Source organism: Lissotriton vulgaris, chromosome 8, assembly GCF_964263255.1.
Source record: "Lissotriton vulgaris chromosome 8, aLisVul1.2, whole genome shotgun sequence".
Taxonomy (NCBI): domain Eukaryota; kingdom Metazoa; phylum Chordata; class Amphibia; order Caudata; family Salamandridae; genus Lissotriton; species Lissotriton vulgaris.
The window spans coordinates 713,274,370-713,296,505 of NC_141696.1; the positions used below are offsets into that span (position 1 = coordinate 713,274,370).

The 22,136-nt window shown below is 43.4% G+C and overlaps 1 protein-coding gene across 4 annotated transcripts in view; it reads right to left on the bottom strand.

The window, feature by feature from the left end:
• MAP3K15 (mitogen-activated protein kinase kinase kinase 15) overlaps nucleotides 1-22,136 on the bottom strand; it is a 1,281,486-nt gene that overhangs the window by 209,654 nt on the left and 1,049,696 nt on the right. For 2 of the 4 annotated variants that reach the window (XM_086934587.1, XM_086934585.1), the window contains exon 22: nucleotides 16,146-16,274. The exons of the other annotated variants lie outside the window; for them this stretch is intronic. In XM_086934587.1, coding sequence (XP_086790713.1) covers nucleotides 16,146-16,274 — 129 coding nt within the window. The remainder of the gene's footprint in view (nucleotides 1-16,145; nucleotides 16,275-22,136) is intronic. 4 annotated transcript variants of the gene reach the window in all.

Sequence of the window (22,136 nt, forward strand, 5' to 3'; positions counted from 1 at the left end):
CAGGATCAGGTCCCAATACCTATGGCCCCTGTATTAAAGACAAGCATTCCACACAATATATCCAGGTTTCATGGCTTATGCAAAATAATGACTTTCCCTCCCTTACAGTGATCCTGATATCCTATTACTTTTCTATCCCAATTTCTGTTCTTGTATGAATCTGTGTCCCTACCCTTTCTACATTTGGCACATGCATGTGCACCCAAAGGTAGTTGTTCTTTCCCTTTTCATGATATTGTAACTATCTTTGATTTTAGTAATGTTCTGCAGTCGTATTCATCATCTTCTTTATTATATAGTGTTTGTTTACCATAACTGTGTCATTAAGCTCCTTTGCTTGCAAGCCCGAGTGTTAAATAACGTTAAACTTGGTCAATGCAAAACTCAGGAGGAAATCACCTCCAGAATTAGGCACAATATCACAGAGGTGACCTAGAAAACATCCCACAGTACTCCAAATGAGGCCTCCAGACCAAGGCACATCAGTGATATGAGGCCTCTAGAACTGGTCACAGCACATTAACTGTGGCTTACAGAGAGACAGTTCTCCAAAAACGCTTACCCTAGCTCACACAGTCCACCATGTGAAGATTCAGAACTGTAAACTACACAAATTCCAAAAGTACTCTCATGAACTGACTATGTTACTTCATATGAGACCTTCGGATGTCACGTAATATGCCAGGTGTGGCATAAACGATAGATCTATTTTCTACACAAGGCATTAAGATCTCTATACAGTGTTTTAAGTGCAGGAGCAGACAAAACATTACAGATGAAACCCCCAGAGTACAATACAATTTGCCTGTTAAGGTCTTTCAAACATGGTACAACATTCTAAATGCGGCCTTCAAAGCTGTATGCGTCTCTCGAGATGTGGCCGCCAGAATTGAACAAATAAAATGGGATGAGGCCATCTTATCTGTACACAATACACACTAGGTGACATCCAGCACTGGAAATAAATCTAGATGAGGCCTCCAGAACTGGGCTCAACAAACCAAATATTACTTCTATTCAGTACACATATGAGGCTTGACACAATAACCCACATGTAGATTTGTGTGGTCAACACAATCACACCCATGAGGCTTCAAGACCTAGACACAATATTCCAGAGGCGAACACAAAATTCCAGTTGACTACTCCTGAACAAACTGTACACAATAAAACAAAGGCACCCTCATAAACATGTATTCAATAACCAGAAACAGCGGCAAAGATATTAAATATCTGATAGAACACAAAGTGTTGGCAATTAAATAGGTCTACAAGCTGAATGGATGCAAAGTCTCATTGTTCTTCCTCAAGAATCAGCCAGTCAGGGTCTTGAATTTACTGAAAATTGAAGATTCCACTCTCTTATAGACAATAGTTCATCAAACAGTCCTACAGGAACCATAGACCCCAGTCTTCATGCCATCCAGAAGTACCAGTTATGAAGCACTGGGTTACTTATGCTGGTTCTTTTGACAGACGTCCCAGTCAGGGCCCTACCCTCGGGCAACTGTAGACCATACACCCATGTGCTTCCAGCGTGCCCAATGCCACAGACTCCACAGTTGCTCTGGCGATGCGTAGAAAACCCCATCACCGCCAATTGTACATGGCATGCCTGGGGAAGCTGATCTCACAATACTGTCGAAGGAAGACACCAGGGCCCTGACAGTTCTAATGAAGTGGACACATTACTGCAGAAAAGTCTGACAGAACACCACATCTGTATATCCACAGAACCGGACGAACTATATACTTAGTCTAGATGTGGCGTTCAGAACTTGACACAGACTCCAGATGCAGCACCTAGAGCTGAAGACTATATTCCAAATGTGTCTTTAAAAGTAAACACATAATGCCAGGTGAGAGATATATATATAGCGGACAGATCAGCGCTGTCTCCTCATCATGCTTCCACATCCTGCAAATTCTATGCAAGATTCTCAACTGAATCCAACTGCACACCAGACGAATGGTCACCCAGGCTCTTAACACAAGTACACTTGATTATGGAAATGCCCTCTACATTGGAATCCCAGCCCATGTCCTACGCCGACTCCAAACCTCCAGCAGCGCCAACCATTGCCTCAACTTTTATGAACCCACCACACACCTTTGATCTGCATCCCAGGCAAGAGCATACCACCCTTGCTTCAAGAAGACCTGAAGTGGAGGCCGCTCCTCCTCATACCTCACAGCCAAGACCTGGAACGACTTCACGAAGCACCACTAAACCTCCCCCTTCCTCATAAAAGTCTGCAGGAACCTTAAGACAGGCTCTTCCAGACGAAACAGGCAAGAGCTTCTCCTCCCCTTCAGGCCTACCATACTCTGTTTCTGGATACCCTCACGGTTGATTAACCGTGCTTTACAATTTCATGTAACATAATATAGTACCTTCCAATAAACGCTTTGAACCTGCTACTCACCTGAGTCTGGATTTTCTGTGAGCTCGACTTCTGGCTGTCTGTTGTGGCGCTGCGAGGTCTGCACCCTGCTGCTGCCTGTCACGCATCGACAGGCTCCAGTATTATGCATATATATATATATATTTATATATATATATATATATATATACATATATATATATATATATATATATATATATATAGCTGTGTCTCCAGTATTATGCATATATATATATATATTTATATATATATATATATATACATATATATATATATATATATATATATAGCTGTGTCTCCAGTATTATGCATATATATATATATATATATATATATATATATATATATATATATATATATATATATATATATATATATGCATAATACTGGAGACACAGCCTCAGGCACTTGACACAATTTTGAGATGACCACTCCAAAAAAAGACATAATACAACAAAGGAACTGAACATAAAACTCCAGATGTGAAATTGTGAAATCCAGAGCTGAACACCATAGGCCAAAGGTGGCCTCGAGCTCTAAACACAAAACTATAAATGAGGCATCTCATACCAGAAACAACATGCTAAAGAGACAGTCTGCCAAAAGAGGTCTTATAAGGCAGCATGTCGTTGTTGCCATGCTACTGTGTCTTATAACCTTTTCAGTGTACCTCTTTCTAAGGGTCTAAATATTTGAAATGTGTTACAGTGTCAACACGCCTTTGCAAGCATTATTCTCTAGCATAACAAATTACAATGTGGAAGAAACAGATTTTTTTTAGTTGAGAAATGTGGTTTCTGGTTGGCAGAGGTATGCACCATGTCCAAGCAGTAACCACAATCCTATTTATGGTAAGTCACAAACACACCCTAAATTACCCTGAGCCCACCCTGTAGTAGCTTGCCACAGAGCAGTCAGGCTTAACTAAAGAGCAGTGTGCAAAGTATTTGTGCAATGCTTCAAACAGTGAACCTGTGAAAACATCACACAAAAGACTCCACACCAGGTTTAGAAAAACAGAACTTAATTTATTAAAGTAAACAAGACGAAAACAACATAAATCTAATGAGTAGAAGTCAAGATATAGATTTTTAAACATTAATTGTGAAAATAGTGCTTAGAAGCAATAAGCGCCTATTGGGTTATCTGGTTGCGCTTGACTGGGGCAAAGTCATGAGTTCAGGTTGACCGCAATGGAACGCGGGCTGGGTACAAGGACCACACAAAAGGCCTGATAAACAAAAGTGCCTTGATCCTGGTTGCAACAGCGAGATCTGGGTTGCAGCTGAACGATGCGTTGGTGTCGATCCCGCGGTCGAGGTGATGCGTCAATTTTCTCCATGCAACAACTGCAATGTGCCAGTTCTGAAGACGATCGCTGACAATAAAACTGAACTAGAGGCCAAAAATTTGTTGGAAAAAATTGAAAAAGAAATTCAAACCTTTAAAGACACTACCATTACCACCAAAACTGCTCAATTTGAAAAAGACTCCAAGTCGTTTAAAATAGAGCAAGTTTACCCATTCCTAAAAGAGGACTATTACACCACTATCGACTCTAAACGAGCCCTAAACTCATACCAGGGAAGGTCGAGGTCCAGATTCACCACCTTCTCTTCGACCTCTTCGTCCGGGTCTTCTAGTGATTCCAACCAAGGCCCACAAAACAAAAAGGGCTCAAATCAACCTTTTTTAGCAAGAGGCGGGCAGCAAAACGTCCGCTTCAAAGAACCATGGGAAATGCGAACAAGGAACAGATACTACAAGAGCTAGACACATCCACAATAATTAACCTCTCAGACAGAACCCTCACTGCAGACGAGAGTACCATCCTAAACTTAGGTTTAAAATGTGTACCTAACCGACAAACAGATTTTACCAAACTCAAACTTGAGGCGCTGGATTTTTGTCGCAAGATTAGACTCAAAACCTATTTTGCTGGTGCAGAGGCCACTACAAGTAGCGAAACTACAGGTCTAAGAGTAAAATCGAAATTCCTGCCCACTACAAATATACCTAAACAGGTGTATGCTTTTGAACAAGCTGTCTTGTCATCCTTAACGAAATTGGAGAAGAGCAAAACATATATTCATCATAACATCAGTAAGGGTCAGCTTAAGGCTATAAAAGATTTGAAGTCAGATCCATCTATCATAATTAAACAGGCAGATAAGGGCGGTGCAGTGGTGGTTTGGCCTCGCCCCATGTATCTCTCAGAAGGAAGGACCCACGTGGATAATCGAGAATGGTACCGAGTGGTCAAAGATGACCCAGTAATAGAAATTCAAGAAAAAATTGCCCGAATCACCAATGAGGCACTAGAGAATGGATTCCTTGGTCCAAAGGAGCATGAATTTCTAAACAAAAAGTCCCCCAGAACAACAGTCCTTTACTTCCTACCAAAGGTTCATAAAAACAGCACTACACCACCAGGGAGACCAATCGTCTCCGGCTGTGACTCAGCCCTGGAGCCTGCGTCAAAATATATAGACTTCTTCTTGAAGCCTTTCTTGCCTGAAGTCAAATCGTATCTGAGAGATACTATTGACTTCATCAATAAAATCCAGGACATGACCTTCGACTCTGACACACAATTGATGGTGACGTTAGATGTCACTTCGTTATATACTCAAATCCCTCAAGATGAGGCTCTTGAGGTGATGGAATTGTATTTAGAACAAGGTGTAAGACCACATAGAGTCCCAACTGCCTTTATCTTAGCTCTGGCCCACATCACTCTCAAAAACAACTATTTTAAATTTGAAAATGAATTCTTCATCCAAATCAAAGGTACAGCCATGGGATGTCCATACGCACCAGAAATGGCTGTGTTGTACATGTCCCAATACGAGGAAAAGTTCATTCATAAAGACAACCCCTACAGCACAAACATCATACAATGGTTAAGGTATATTGACGATGTCTGGCTCCTGTGGCAGGGGAGCCAGACAGAGCTCATAGCCTTCCATGAATGGCTTAACTCAAGACACCCCGACATCAAATTTTCTATCAACCACAGTAATCAAAAAATGACGTTTCTTGATGTGGCCGTCTGCACTCAGGGAAATAGGGTAACCACTACTCTGTTTAAAAAGGCAACAGACAAAAACACCATTTTACACTACAAGAGTGCCCATCCACAGTGTTTAAAACAGAACCTCCCTTATGGCCAACTATTGCGTATCAGACGCAATTGCTCTGAACTTGAGGAGTTTGATACTCATGCGGACAATTTCTGCCAAGAACTTACCAAAAGGGGATATCCCCACAAACTCTTAAAACACTCTAAGAAAAGAGCACGATACACTCCCAGAGAAGAATTACTAACAATCAAGGAGAAAAAAGAATTGGAGAAACTGGTCTGTGTGACTACCTATGGGGCGCCAAATCATCTTACGCAATTGGCATTTATTGGAGGGGATGGAATTCCCTTTGCAAAAACCCATTTTTGCAATGAGGAAAAATCCAAGCGTCGGACAACAAATCATCAGAGCTGACAGCTCTCTACACAAACCCAAGAGTGACCTCATTTCCAAATGGAACCTGAAACCGGTGACAGGCCACCACAAATGTGGTACTTGTGTGGCCTGCCATAATGCTGTAGAAGGAGATGAATTCTGCCACAATGGCATCAAATGGAGACACAGTTTACATACAAACTGTAAGAGTAAAAACGTAATCTACGGGATTTTGTGTGCGAGCAACAAATTGTACATAGGTAAAACTTGCCAACAAGTAAATGTCAGAATAACGCAACACCGCTCGAGACTAAAGAAAAAAGTCCAGAACGCCCCAATGGTGGAGCACTTTATAGCTGCCAGCCACAAGGAAACAGACTTCAAATGGACGGTCTTGTCTGGATTAGATCCACAACATAGATCGCCCAATATAGAGCAAGCACTCCTGCGCAAAGAGGCGTACCTGATACTCCGCTTTGACACCATCAATACGGGCCTTAACTCAATGAGTGAAATTTCTAGACTTTGAAGTTCACTCACAGGTAATCCAACTACAGGTCCCACAATGCACCACGGATGGTTTTCAAAATTTTCCTCCCGTGATTGGCTACATAACAGCGAGCCTCTTAGAGAGACTGTTGGAGCTGTATGCCGTTCACACTAACTGATGGAATGAGGAAGTGGAACATGCTGACACATTAGCAGGTACGTGCTGTCAAAAGACGAGCCGCGCAACCCATAGACTATCGAACGGGTGTGTTTCTAAACAAGGGCGCCCGGTCCTTCTTTTCTCACTTGCAGATAAAGATAAGGATCAATTAAGGGACACCGGTCCGCTGCAGGACCCTCCCTCGACAAAAAGGTTGCGAATCGAACTAACGCCAAACACTGACCACAGAATTGAAGAATCCACTTGATTCCTCCTGAATTACGTATCCAGGTAGGAATTGTTTGGTTGCTTCTACGGTCATAATGAGCTGGCTAATAATCATCAATAGCACATTTTCTGACACAACCACTTGTGTCTTTTTAGAAAACGCACAGACTCGAAAAATCCTGTCGTTACACTCCGGACATACGGATTTAACCTCAAGTCCCCTGAGGTATGTTTCCCTAATTTTAAGTTGTACATAGGAGAGGGTACGAGTGGGCTTAGGAGAGCAATTTATAATGAGTGTCCGCAATTATTTGTGTTTTCACTAATAGGTTTAAAAACAGGGGAAAGAATTCATTTGGCCCTGAAGAGAGTTTGTGAAGATACCCTGCAAACTCGAAACGCGTAGGCGAACAGGATTACGTCCTAAGTTTGGAAATACGCTAAAACACTTGGGAATCTATAACCTTACAAACATTGTTTCCGAGAGGTTATTTTGTTTTTCATGCAGATTCATTTAAAGGCTGCTCCTTGGGCAATAATTGCTTTATGGTTTGAAAAAGTTTGCTTAATTGCGTTTGTTGATGTTTTTGAAAAAATAATTTGACATCTTTCCCTCCCCACGTTCATGATATATGTTCACTTTGTTGTATATATAAAACTTTTCACGCACTGTTTTTCATATTGCTTATGTTTGTAAATTTATGATTTGTGTAGCTAAATTTGGTTGGTTATTATGTAAATGGCAGTGTGATTTCTCTGTACACACAAACAATCTTTTTACAAAATTTGAAAAATAAAAACGGCGCAAATAATCGCCTTGATAAACATATTAAGTTTTGTTTATCTGTTCACCGTAAACAGAATGGTGTTAAACCATTAGAAGTGTGGGTTATCTTCTTTGTCGCAAAGTTAATTGGGCCCTTACCCCACTTCTGTCCGCGTGGGCCAAACTCCTTTTTGTTACATAGTTCTGAAGATGAAGCACAGGCTCTGGATGCAATGGTTTGCAAGCAAGTGTGCCGGGTTTCTTCACACAGTCAAGGAAATCGTCGATTGTCGTGCTGCAGTGGCAGTGATGTGGTTGTTCCAATGGCGATGCGTTGGTTCAAAGTACAATCCACCAGTTCTGTTCCCAAAACAGAAATAATGCATCAATTCTGCTTTCAGTGCAGAGGATGTGTTGGTTACACTGGAGCAAACATCTGAGTCAACTTTTAATGGCCAGGCACAGGACCAGGGTAGAAGACTGTTGGAAATGGCCCTTTCTCCGGGGTCACCCCAAATTTGTTGCCTTCCTCCTCCCTTTTTTCTGAATTCATTGTTGCTGGCTTTACAACTCTGTGCACTTTTTCCCTGCTGACCAATGCTAAAGTGCATGTGCTCGGGGTCTAAAGAGTAGTAGCATTTGGTTTGTCCATGATCGGCATATCTGATTTACTGATAAGTACCTAGTACAGTGCACTATATGTGCCCAGGGCCTGTATATCAAATGCTACTAGTGGGCCTGCAGCACTGATTATGCCACCCACACGAGTAGTCTTTTTAAAACATGTTCTCAGGCCTGCCACTGCAGAGCCTGTCTGTGCAGTTTTGAACTGCCATTTTGACCTGGCAAGTTCACCTACTTGCCAGGCCCAGGTCTTCCCTTTTATTACATCTGCTGCGGTCCATGCAGGTAACAGCGATGAGGCGGTGGGGCTGGGTAATGGGGGATTTCGAGGGACGATACTGAATAAAAAATAATTCTTTATTTAATTTTCCCTCTGCATTGTCCCTCAAAATCCCCTTACCCGGCCCCACTTCTGTTACCTACACGGACCGCTGCTTCATTGAAGTCCCCACTAAGATAAGCCCTAGTTAGCCCCAGGAGCAGGGTGCAGTGTATTTAAATGGGAGGATATGTGCTTTCGAGTTTTACGTGCCCTGGTAGTAAAAAACTTCAAATTTAATTTTTAACTACAGCAAGGCCTATCTCTGTCATAGGTTAGCATTGGAGCTGCTGTGTAACACTTTACAAGTGTAACTTCCAATTAGGTATAGATAGAAGGTGTAAGTTTGGTGTCTGGTGGACTCACAATCTAAAACACATCTTTTAGTGAAGTTGTTTTTTAAATTGCACGTCTAAAAATGCCACTTTTAGAAAGTTTATCGTTTGGTTTATTTAGTGCACTTGACAGATCCACCTTATGTAATCAATGCTTACAATGTTTCAGGGTGCTGGCGGGTATCACCCACTGATCTGGAGTGTAAAAATTATGTCACGGAAAGCACTGTACCAGATCTTATTGTGTGTCTCCCTCCGCACGCCTTTTTATTCCATGACATGTTACACTTTTTCTCAAAAAAATATAATAATGTATTCTCAAATGAAGCATTTGTATGAATAAACAATATTCTGTTTATGAAATGTCATATAAATAGTGTATCCCTGATCTGAAATTCATATAATCCATAATTCCATGCCCATCAAAATAATGCCAATCAAAATAGTATTCTACTAATGATTAATTAATTTAGGTAAACTGAAAGAGAATCCTTGATTAATGAAGATAATTCCTGTTCTTAGTCATGAAATGACAATAACTTCTTGTAAATGTGTGTGTAATTGGACATTTAGACATCCAGGTACTATTGTAAAGAAAGTGATAATCAATAGCGACTGTGTGAAAAGTTGATAAAAACGTGCTTATGTTTTTAAAGCTGCTGTGTGATGAGATCATGCATATGTCCGTTCCTGATTATTTAAACACCTGTGCTCACCCTGGGTCGTTTTTGAAGACTTAGGGCCTTATTTAGATCTCAAGCACAAATCCACTGTGATACAGTGGGCGGGATATCCGCCACATGTGGAATGGAGTATTCCCCTCTGCCAACATCTAAATCAGGTCCTTAGTCACTATTTCACCACCTGGCATCAAATTGTACTGTGTGCTGCTGCAAAATGAATGGGATTGTGTTATAGCGCCAAGACACCTATGGGTATTCAAGTGCTTGAGAAACTTTTTTTAACATAACATAAGATCATGCATATATATGCTACCAAGGGCCAGATGTAGGTAAATCTCATTTACAGATTCATAAATACCGAATTTTACCGATTCGGTATTTATGAATCTGTAAATGAGATGTAGGTAAAAAATCGGTATTTTTGACTGAAGCGGTAATGCCCAGATGCATCAACCTTTTTAGGAAGTGCAAACGGTGCGATTCGCAAAAATCGGCCTTTTGCACTTCCTAAATTGGTTTCTGGGATGCATCAAGCATTTTTGGAAAATCGCTATTTTTTGCGAGTTCCAAAAATGCGATTGCTTTTAAGGAATCGCAAATTTGCGATTCCTTAAATGCAATGCATCATCCTCAAAACATTTGCGATTTTACAAATTGCAAATGCAAATTACCACGAAGTTGTACTTCGTGGTAATTTGCAAAAATGTTTAAAAACGCATAAAAATGCATTTTTTAAACTTCTAAGTTACAGACACACATGTCCTTAGGACATGTGTGTATGTAACTCACATTTAAAAGTGCATTTCATGGGTGCAGGGGGGGGGTCCTTTGGACCCCCCTCTCCACCCTTGAAAGGCTTTGATGCATTCCGATTTCAAATAGCGAATTCGCAATTCCCATTCATTCCTATGGGCATTTCAGCCCATAGGAATGAATGGGAATTGCAAATTCGCTATTTGGAACTCGCAATTTTATTGGGATTCGGTAAAAATTGCGATTTTTACCGAATCTCAATAAAATAGCGAAATTGATGATGCATTGCCATTTGCGATTCCTTATTTGCGATTCCTTATTTTTCGCAAATAAGGAATCGCAAATGACAACGTTGATGCATCTAGGGGTAAGATTCGGTATTTACCGATTCGGTAAATACCGAATCGGTATTTGCTATTGAATCCTATGGGCCTTGAAGCCCATAGGATTCAACAGCAAATACCGATTCGGTATTTACCGAATCGGTAAAAATACCGAATTGCTAAGGGGGACAGGGTGTCACTTTGACGGATTGGTGTCGTTACAACGCAGGCTATTACAACGCCTGCTGTTACAACGCGGTTTTTACATCGCATACCACTATAACGCATAGTGCTTTTAAGCGCTGGATAGTGATTTATTTAATTTACTATTCCAACTCCAGTCCCCGTGGATAGTAGGGAAGGTGTTGGATAGTAAATTAAATATATTCCCTATCCTAGAGCGCCCCCCAGCGCAATGCGTTGTAATGGTTTGCGTTGTAATGGTTGCGTTGTAATGGTAGTGCGTTGTAATAAATGCGTTGTAAGTGATGTTCCCCCACTTTGACACCCTGTTGCACCCCTGTAACTGGCTTTTGCGCCATGTGGCACACATACATGCCCTTAGGGCATGTCTGCGTGCCACATAACACAGGTGTACATGCACAAATGTGCATGTACACAAGAATTCGTAATTTACCATGCAATTGTATTGAATGGTATATACCAAGTTCTAAAGGCCCTGTAGCACTGTTAGAAGTGCTACCTACATCACAAAATACATTTTCGGTATTTTTACCGAATGGTAAATTTACCGAATCTGTAAAATGTACAGAATCTGTAAATTTACTGATTCTGTCATTTTACAGATTCGGTAAAATTACTGATTCAGTAAAATTACTGATTCGGTAAAATTACCGAAAATGTAATTTTCTTTACCCCCTACATCTCCATAGCCCTTTACCGGTCGGAAACGGACGAAAATCAGTATTTTCGGCCGTTTCCAACCGGTAAAGGGCTACCTACATCTGGCCCCAAGTGTTTAACCGTCAATTCTCAACCCAAGTGGCTATAGGAGACTTAGTCACAATTCCAACACCCGACGTTGAACCATACAGTGTACTGCTGTAAACCCCAGAAAGAGGTCTAGACGTCTCCAACCGTGATAACGAAACCATGTTCAAAACGAATTACATGCAAACATCAGTGCAAAAGATTTTCACTCATGTAGTGATTTAGACAAGGTGATGGTATCAACGTGTAAAAAGAGATTCTGTAAAGGGAAACCACTATTCTAAATAATATCAGACCTTAGAAGTTGCGTGTCCTCTCTGACATGTTCGTTGTGCGCCCACTTACCTCTGCTCTGTTTGAAAAAGTGTATGGCTCAATCAAAAAGAAAAGAGGCCTATTTCTTGTGGTAAAGGGTCTATCTACTCTATGGTCAGCCATCTTGCAGTGAACTCCAGTGACGCAAACAAGAAGGTGCTCACAAATATCGGACCCATTTCCTGAATCGATCAACTGATGAAATGTGTTATATGATGAAAATGGTGTAATGTGTGTGTTTATTAAGGTTATTGTGACTAAAAGTATAAAAGTGCTCCCTGGTAACACTGTGTGATCGTGTTTTGTGCCCAATCACAACTTAAAAAATATGGTACTAGTAAAAGTAAGTGATGACTGTGGTTGATGTTGTTGATTGATTCCTATTATTCATACTACATGTTCACCATGTTATGTCGATATACATTGTTATTACATATCATGCTCACACCAATATTACATTAAAGTCCAAAATTCTAAACGTAATACAGTCCACTTTAATTGATCTGCCACAGCCCTTGTGTCCAGGCGAGTTTGTCAATTCACATGCCATATTCCAGTGCAATCACTCGGCTGATATCCGTAACATGATAACAGTTCTTCTGGTGTGTACTCTAGTCTGTTTCATTAATCTTAATAAAACATGAGTATTCCATCCTGTCATTTAATCCAATGGCTTTTAATTTGTTAATCATTTTTATCCAGTATAATTTTCACATTAGTAAAATCTTGCGGTTGTTGGTGTTTTTACGGACAGTCACCTGTTCTAATATCGTGAATCGCAATTGACTGATGTTTTGACCCAATAAATTGAAAAGAGTGGCTACCGATGATTGGTCATTTTTCATCCATATCTTGCTTTTGTGTTCAGTCAACCTTGTTTTGAGTTTTCATTCTGTTTTCCCCATGTATGCTAAACTGTAGAGACATTTTAACATTTGTAACACATTCTTTGTCTCACAGGTCGCCTTTGTTCTTAACTCGATATTGGAGCCTTTAGATGGGTGAATAATCTCTGATCCCTTAATTATGTTGTTGTAGTTGTTGCAATTGTAACATGGAGTGGATTGGTAGTTGACTAAATGTTCCCCTGGAATCTGATTCAGATTGCAACATCGGCCGATATTTTTAAATGAATATATTTATTGGACCATAGAACTTTTGGTGGAGAATTAGGAAATGCATTTCGTTCTTGCAAATTCCTTTGTGCGTTCTGTTAACCAGTAGTTCAAGTTGGTTTCTTCTTTCTACCCTGCTCACAGCATCTTCAATCAATCAATCAATCAATCATGTAAATGTAATGTGTGTTGTATTTGTATAGCGCGAACAGTAACCCGTAAGCATCCCGGCGCTTGTACTCCTACCACAAGGGAACCCCTCCTGGCTTTTCCTTGTGAGGTGTCCACTCCTGGGCATCCCATGGTGAAACCAGGCATCCCTTGTGTATCGGGGGCCGTTGTGGAGACTAAGCAAGCTATTGCCCAGAGTTGCAGCGTGGGGCCCATGCTTAGATTCTCATGACACTTGTATAGCACGCTACTCACCCGGAAGGGTCTCAAGGCGCTGGGGTGGGGAGGGGTACGTTACTGCTCGAAGAGCCAGGTCTTGAGTTGCTTCCTGAAGGAGAGATGGTCCTGGGTTAGCCGGAGATGGATGGGGAGGGAGTTCCATGTCTTGGCTGCCAGGTAGGAGAAGGATCTAACACCGGCAGTGGCTCTGCGGATGCGTGGAACGGCGGCGAGGGCGAGGCTGGCTGACCGTAGCTGGCGGGTGGGCGTGTAGAAGGTCAGGCGGTTGTTGAGGTACTTGGGGCCCAGGTCATGGAGAGCCTTGTGTGCATGGGTGAGGAGTCTTAACGTGATCCTTTTGCTGACGGGGAGCCAGTGCAGGTCTCTCAGGTGGTCGGAGATGTGGCTGTGTTGGGGGATGTCCAGGACGAGTTGTGCGGAGGCGTTCTGGATGTGTTGGAGTCTTTTCTGAAGTTTGGCTGTGGTTCCGGCGTAGAGGGTGTTTCCGTAGTCCAGTCGGCATGTGACGAGCGCCTGGGTGACCGTCTTCCTGGTTTCGGGTGGGTCCATCCAAAGATCTTTCGGAGCATGCGCAGGATGTTGAAGCACGATGATGAGACGGCGTTGACTTGTCTGGTCATCGAGAGGGAGGAATCCAGGATGAAGCCCAGGTTACGTGCGTGGTCCGTTGGCTTGGGAGTGGTGCCCAGGGCAGGGGGCCACCAGGAGTCGTCCCAGGCAGAGGGAGATGATCCTAGGATGAGAACTTCCGTCTTGTCTGAGTTCAGTTTCAGGCGGCTGTTCTTCATCCACTCGGCGACGTCTTTCATCCCTTCGTGTAGGCTGGCTCTGGCGGTGGCTGGGTCGTTGGTGAGGGAGAGGATCAGCTGTGTGTCGTCGGCATAGGAGATGATGTTGAGGTTGTGTTTGCGTGCGATGGCTGCGAAGGGGGCTCATGAAGACATTGAAGGGGGTGGGGCTGAGTGATGATCCCTGTGGTACGCAGCAGATGACTTCGGTGGCCTTGGATCTGAACGGGGGAGGCGGACTCTCTGGGTTTTTCCGGCGAGGAACGAGATGATCCACTCCAGTGCCTTCTCTTGGATTCCGATGTTGCTTAGGCGTTGCACTAGGGTGCGGTGGCAGACAGTGTTGCAACGCTGCGGAGAGGTCCAGGAGGATGAGGGCCGCTGTTTCCCCGTTGTTGAGCAGGGATCTGATGTCGTCAGTGGCTGCGATGAGGGCGGTTTCGGTGCTGTGGTTGGTGCGGAAGCTGGATTGCGAGTGGTCGAGGGATCCATTCGTCTCGAGGAAGGCGGCAAGCTGTCTGTTGACGGTCTTCTCGATGACTTTGGCAGGAAAAGGGAGGAGCGAGATGGGGCGGAAGTTCTTGAGGTCAGTGGGGTTCGCTGTTGGTTTCTTCAGGACGGCGCTGAGCTCGGCGTGCTTCCATCTTTCTGGGAAGGTGGCGGTGTTGAAGGAGGCGTTGATGATGTCCCGGAGATGGAGTGCGATGATGGAGTCGGCCTTGTTGAAGACGTGGTGGGGCAGGGGTCGGTTGGTGATCCGGAGTGGATGGTGTTCATCGTGCGGGTGGTGTCTTCAGTGCTGACCGGGGTCCAGGCGCAGATGGTGGTGGTGGGGGGGGGTGGAGGTTCGGTGGTTGGGTGCGTGGTTGTTGCGCCGATGCTGAAGAGTTCCTTGCTGTTGTGGGCGTTGTTGTCCAGTTGTTCTTTGAATGCTGTCTTCTTGGTGGTGCGGATCAGCTGGTGGTGTTTGCGGGTGGCGTGCTTGAGGGCAGTCATGTTGTCTGTGGTTTGGTTGTTGCGCCAGGTTTTTTCGAGGGTGTGGCAGTTTTTCTTGGAGTTCTTGAGTTCGTCGGTGAACCAAGAGGCTTTCTTGCTGCTGTGTTTGCTGAGAGGGGTCTACAGTGGTGCGAGGTCGTCTGCGCAGTTGGTGATCCATTGTGTGAGGTTGCTGGCTGCTTCGTTGGGGTCCATTGTGCAGGCGGGAGGGTTCTGGCTGAGGTAGGTGTTGAGCTGGTCGGCGGTGATCTTGTTCAAGTTCCTGCGAGGAGCCTGTTGTGGGTGGTGGTGGGTCGTGTTTTTTCTGAAGCTGAAGTGGACGCAGCTGTGGTCAGTCCAATGAAGTCCGGTGGAGTGGCTGAAGGAGATGTACTTGCTGGAGGAGAAGACTGGGTCCAGCGTGTGGCCGGCGTAGTGGGTGGGGGTGTTCACCAGTTGCTTGAGCCCGAGGTTGGCGAGGTTGTCCAGCAGGGTGGTGGTGTTGTTGTCCTTGTAGTTCTCCAGGTGGAAGTTGAGGTCCCCTAGGAGGATGTAGTCAGCGGAGGGGAGGGCGTGTGGGCTGATGAAGTCTGTGATGTCTTCGCTGAATTGTGCGCGTGGTCCCGGGGGTCTGTAGATGAGGGTGCCTCTGAGTGATGTTATGTAAGTAGCCCCTTTTAAAAAAATCTCTTGTTTATCATTGTCTTTTTCATTTCGTAGATTTCTGAATCTGCTATTATTCTCCTGCTTCTTAATAGTTTGGAGTATTATGTTTTTTCAAAGAAAATTAGTGAAAACTTGTGAAGTGCAACAGGTTGTTCCGGTCTATGGATTTCACAAAACTTTCAGTTTTAAATCATCAGTTCATGAGAATTACTTTAAAATCCAAGAAAGTAATCTGGCTATCCTATATTTCATGTGTGAATTATATGCATTCATCAATTGAGTTAAATTCTGTGATTGCATCCTATAATAATGCTCCGGTGCCTTTCCATAGTAAATATATCATCAATGAACCTCAGGTACATTTTTAAGTTGAATACTCACTTGTTGCTGGTATAAATGCGGTCCTCCTGAAACATCTGCATGAACAGATTCACGTAGAAAGGGGCTGCACAATTTCCAATAGATGTCCCTGTCAGTTGTATGTGATGCTTATCCTCCCAATGGAAATAACTATGATAAAGTGTAAAATGTATTAGTTCAGTAAAAAATATTTTCACATCTTCATCTAGAGTGGAAATGGCCAAAGCTCATTCAATGGCCGCCAGGTCAAACTATGGGGTATTGTTGTGTAAAGATTTTTTTCCTAATAGTGAATAACAATATGTTTTCTAGATCCTCAATCTTGACTTGTTCTTATTTGTTAAGAAAATCTGTGATACCTTTCACATATGATTTCATTTGTTGTGTGCTTGGTTCTAAGTATTGGTTTATAATCTTCTCTATTGGTTCGTGGATGGATACCTTAGTTGACACAATGGGTCTTAATGGTGGGTTCCTCATTAGAACATCTGGCAATATTTGTAAATTATTTTTGTGACCTCTGTACATTTGGTGGAGAACTTGGAAATTAATAATGTTCTTGTAGATTCCTTTGTGTGTTTGTTGTTAATCAGTAAGTCATGTCAGCTTCTTCTTTCTACCCTGTTCACAGGGGAAACACCAATGACATCGATTGAAATACATTGCAGTGCTATTGCACCGCGACGTTTACATCGCATTGTCGTTAGCATCGCAGCTTTTTACTGCGCATGCTACAACGGAACAATGGCATTAACATTGCATGCAATTACAACGCATGCGATGTTAAAATGCCATTACTACGCATAAAAAAAGGAACAGTACTTTAAAATGGAAAATGAACTTTATTAATTGATTTTCGTCAAATTTTAATTAAAACGGAAAAGAAATGTATAAAAAAAGGAACGGTACTGAACTGTTTAAATGGATTTTCGTAGGACTTTAATTAAAACGGAAAATAAATGAAGTTTTTAATGGATTTTCGACAAAAACAACTTTGGGAATGGAAGATGAAATTTAAAATGGGAAATGAAGTGTATAATGGATTTTCGACAACTACGGAAACAGAAAGCTTTTGAAAAATGCGGACAGAATCAAAGATCCTTTTGTGAAAAACGGACTAACAAATATAGCTTAGAGAGGATGTGGCCTACCGGGTAGGTGTGCCGGCTTAGGTGTGGTCAACAAGGGTTCGACCCTCCTATCAACTCGGCGAAAATAAATGGGCAGCGCTAAATTAATTTTTTATTACTGTATTACGGATGGATGCAGGAATTAACAGTACAGCGTGACATTACCTATTTATTACTGTATTACTGGGTGGATGCATGGATGGGTGTATGGATGGATGCATGGATAGGTGGATGAATACATGGCGGATGGATGGCGGGTGGATGGATGGATGGGTGTGCATGGATGGGTGTATGGATGGATGCATAGATGGGTGTATGGATGGATCCATGGATGGGTGGATGGATGGGTGTGCATGGATGGGTGTGCATGGATAGGTGTATGGATGGATGCATGGATGGGTGTATGGATGGATGCATGGATGGGTGGATAGATGGGTGGATGGGTGGATGGATGGGTGTGCATGGATGGGTGTATTGATGGATGCATGGATGGGTGTATGGGTGGATGCATGGATGGGTGGATGGATGGGTGGATGGATGGGTGTGCATGGATGGGTGTATGGATGGATGCATGGATGGATGCATGGATGGGTGTATGGATGGGTGGATGGATGGGTGGATGGATGGGTGTGCATGGATGGGTGGATGGATGGGTGGATGGATGGGTGGATAAATGGGTGTGCATGGATGGGTGTAGGGATGGATGCATGGATGGATGCATGGATGGGTGTATGGATGGATGCATGGATGGATGGATGGATGGATGGGTGGATGGATGGGTGTGCATGGATGGGTGTATGGATGGATGCATGGATGGATGCATGGATGGGTGTATGGATGGGTGGATGGATGGGTGGATGGATGGGTGTGCATGGATGGGTATATGGATGGATGCATGGATGGGTGTATGGATGGATCCATGGATGGGTGGATGGATGGGTGTGCATGGATGGGTGTGCATGGATAGGTGTATGGATGGATGCATGGATGGGTGTATGGATGGATGCATGGATGGGTGGATGGATGGGTGGATGGATGGGTGTGCATGGATGGGTGTATGGATGGATGCATGGATGGGTGTATGGGTGGATGCATGGATGGGTGTATGGATGGATGCATGGATGGATGCATGGATGGGTGTATGGATGGATGCATGGATGGATGGATGGATGGGTGGATGGATGGGTGTGCATGGATGGGTGTATGGATGGATGCATGGATGGATGCATGGATGGGTGTATGGTTGGGTGGATGGATGGGTGGGTGTGCATGGATGGGTATATGGATGGATGCATGGATGGGTGTATGGATGGATCCATGGATGGGTGGATGGATGGGTGTGCATGGATGGGTGTGCATGGATAGGTGTATGGATGGATGCATGGATGGGTGTATGGATGGGTGCATGGATGGGTGGATGGATGGGTGGATGGGTGGATGGATGGGTGTGCATGGATGGGTGTATGGATGGATGCATGGATGGTGTATGGATGGATGCATGGATGGATGGATGGATGGGTGGATGGATGGGTGTGCATGGATGGGTGTATGGATGGATGCATGGATGGATGCATGGATGGGTGTATGGTTGGGTGGATGGATGGGTGGGTGTGCATGGATGGGTTTATGGATGGATGCATGGATGGGTGTATGGATGGATCCATGGATGGGTGGATGGATGGGTGTGCATGGATGGGTGTGCATGGATAGGTGTATGGATGGATGCATGGATGGGTGTATGGATGGGTGCATGGATGGGTGGATGGATGGGTGGATGGGTGGATGGATGGGTGTGCATGGATGGGTGTATGGATGGATGCATGGATGGGTGTATGGGTGGATGCATGGATGGGTGGATGGATGGGTGGAAGGATGGGTGCGCATGGATGGGTGGATGGATGGATGCATGGATGGATGCATGGATCGGTGTATGGATGGGTGGATGGATGGGTGGATGGATGGGTGTGCATGGAGGGGTGTATGGATGGGTGGATGGATGGGTGGATGAATGGGTGTGCATGGATGGGTGTATGGATGGATGCATGGATGGATGCATGGATGGGTGTATGGATGGATGCATGGATGGATGGATGGATGGATGGGTGGATGGATGGGTGTGCATGGATGGGTGTATGGATGGATGCATGGATGGATGCATGGATGGGTGTATGGATGGGTGGATGGATGGGTGTGCATGAATGGGTGTATGGATGGGTGGATGGATGGGTGGATGAATGGGTGTGCATGGATGGGTGTATGGATGGGTGTATGGATGGATGCATGGATAGATGCATGGATGGGTGTATGGATGGATGGATGGATGGATGGGTGGATGGTTGGGTTTGCATGGATGGGGGTATGGATGGATGCATAGATGGGTGGATGGATGGATGCATGGATGGGTGGATGAATGGATGCATGGATGGGTGGATGCAAATGCAACACTAGGAGTAGATTCAATATTCATATCATCTGGGTGTTTCTCTTGGCAGGGGGCCAGGGGCAGTGATTTAATATTTGTTCTCGCTCGCTCATACTGTTGTTTGATGCACAGGTTAAGGTTAACCACACCTAGGTGACATCCGTGGCTCTATTGTCATCGGGACATCAGCCAGCTGCGTTTAAAGATACCAACTACAGAGTGCTGAAGCAGGAACGTACATTTTCTCCCGACAAAAAGCCTCAATGAGAACTGGCACAGATGTTCACATACAAATCCAATTGCACAACAGCAGCTAAATCACAGTGAATTTAAACATTAATTTAGCAAGACCAGTTGAGTATTAACTGAGCATGACAATCTCATCAATGTAATCTATGTAAGTACTCAATGTACGCTCACCATCACTCACCAAATGCTTCCAAATAGATAAAATGACGTAAAATTCAGCAAGCCCACTTGAGGTTTAGTACAGCATTGGTTTTAAAAAGTACTCAACTCCGAGTGTGCAACCATTTTGACCAAAAGAATTAGGGAGTGCTTACTCAAATGTTTTGTAGAGGTACACCCGAAAAAGCCTCTCCTTTCTTTGTCCTACAGTTTTAAGCTGGGTAAGGTGCCAGCAATGTTTGTTCACTTGGGAAGGAGTTCAGCTCACAAAGCATGTGACAGCTGCTGTAACAATTCTAAAAAGTAGGATTAAACCATAGTTGACAGCATGCACATTTTATTTGAAAATAGTGTTGTAATAACCGGAAACATACAGCCGAAGTGGATCGTCTATTTGCTGACATCACAGCACGTCTCACAGGGGAAACACCTGCAGACGCGGTGGGAAATACAATACTCTCTCCACAAACCCATTGGGCGAATTTCTTTTTACTGTGTGGCCTCAAACGTCCCGTTGTCATGTCGCGCGATGTTAAATCGGCGATGTGACACGCGATCCAATTAAATTGCCACACTTGCGGCGCAACTGCTTGCGATGCCATAATGGCCGGTGAGACGGCCGATGCGATGTAATGCCCGCGATTTGAAGTGCCGCGATGACAGTGACATCGACGGATCATCATACAACCCACTATTCCATAGTTTTTCGAAATTGCTGTCATTCTCCTGATTCATAATAGTTAGGAGTATGGAAAGTATTTTTTCAAAGAAAATTAGTGAAAATATGTGAAGTGCAACAAGTTATTCCAGTTTGTGTATTTCACAAAAATTACAGTTTTGAATCGTCTGTTCTTGAGCATTACTTTAAAATCCAAGAAAGTAATCTGGGTATCCTGTATTTCATGTATGAATTGTATGCGTTCATCCACTGAGTTCTATTCTGTAGTAGCATCCACTAACTCCGCTCTGGTGCCTTTCCATAGTAAAAATATATCATCAATGAACGTCAGGTATATTTTGCCTACCCATTTGTTGCTTGTATAAATGTAGTCCTCCTCAAACATCCTCATGAACAGATTTGTGTAGCAAGGAGCTGCACAGTTTCCCATGGAAGTCCGTCTGTTGCATCTAAAGCTTATCCTCCCAATGGAAGTAACTTTGATAAAGTGTCGAATGTATGAGTTCCAGTAAAAATATTTTCAGATCCTCATCTAGAGTGTTAATGGTCAAATCCCGTTCAATGGCCACCAGGCCCAAATGATGAGGTAATGAAGTGTAAAGAGATTTTACATCAATGGGGCATAGCAAGAGATTTTACATCAATGGTGCATAGCAATATGTTTTCTTAATCCTCAATCTTGACTTGATCTAATTTGTTAAGAAAATCTGTGGTATCTTTCCTGTATGATTTAATTTGTTGTACGCTTGGTTGTAAGTATTGGTCTATGTATTTACCTATTGATTTGTGGATGGAACCCTTAGTTGGCATAATGGGTGTGAAAGGTGGGTTCTTGATGTCCTTGTGGATCTTTGGCAACAAATCTGAGCAGAATAACCAGGAGTCAAACAAAATGGTAGCTACTGATAATTTAGTTATGAGCACATCGCACAAATTGATAACACCTTTCCAACTCAACATTCTCTAAACGGGCGCATCTTTTGTCAAAACGTATCGTTCCAATGAATTGGAGATCGACACTTACTTTTACAAATTCATGACAATTCTGAGATTACATCACTTTTTGGACAACATTGTAGAGGAACGAAAAACAAGAAGGAGACTAAAGGGTACCTTAAGAGCTTGAAATCCAAAAGTACATTTCAGGCTCCAATGAGTCACAAGACGTTAGATACGTTTGAAACCATGGTAAAGGCAGAAATTACTAGCATGTTTCAATGCAAGAAACAAAGTCATTCCAATTTAACCAGCAAGGAACTAGGGACCATCAAACTAATGGCTAGAGTTGAATCCATAGAATTTTGCATGGCAGACAAGTGAGGATCCTTAGTAATCATGGATAAACAGTTTTATGTGGCCAACATGAGAAGTCA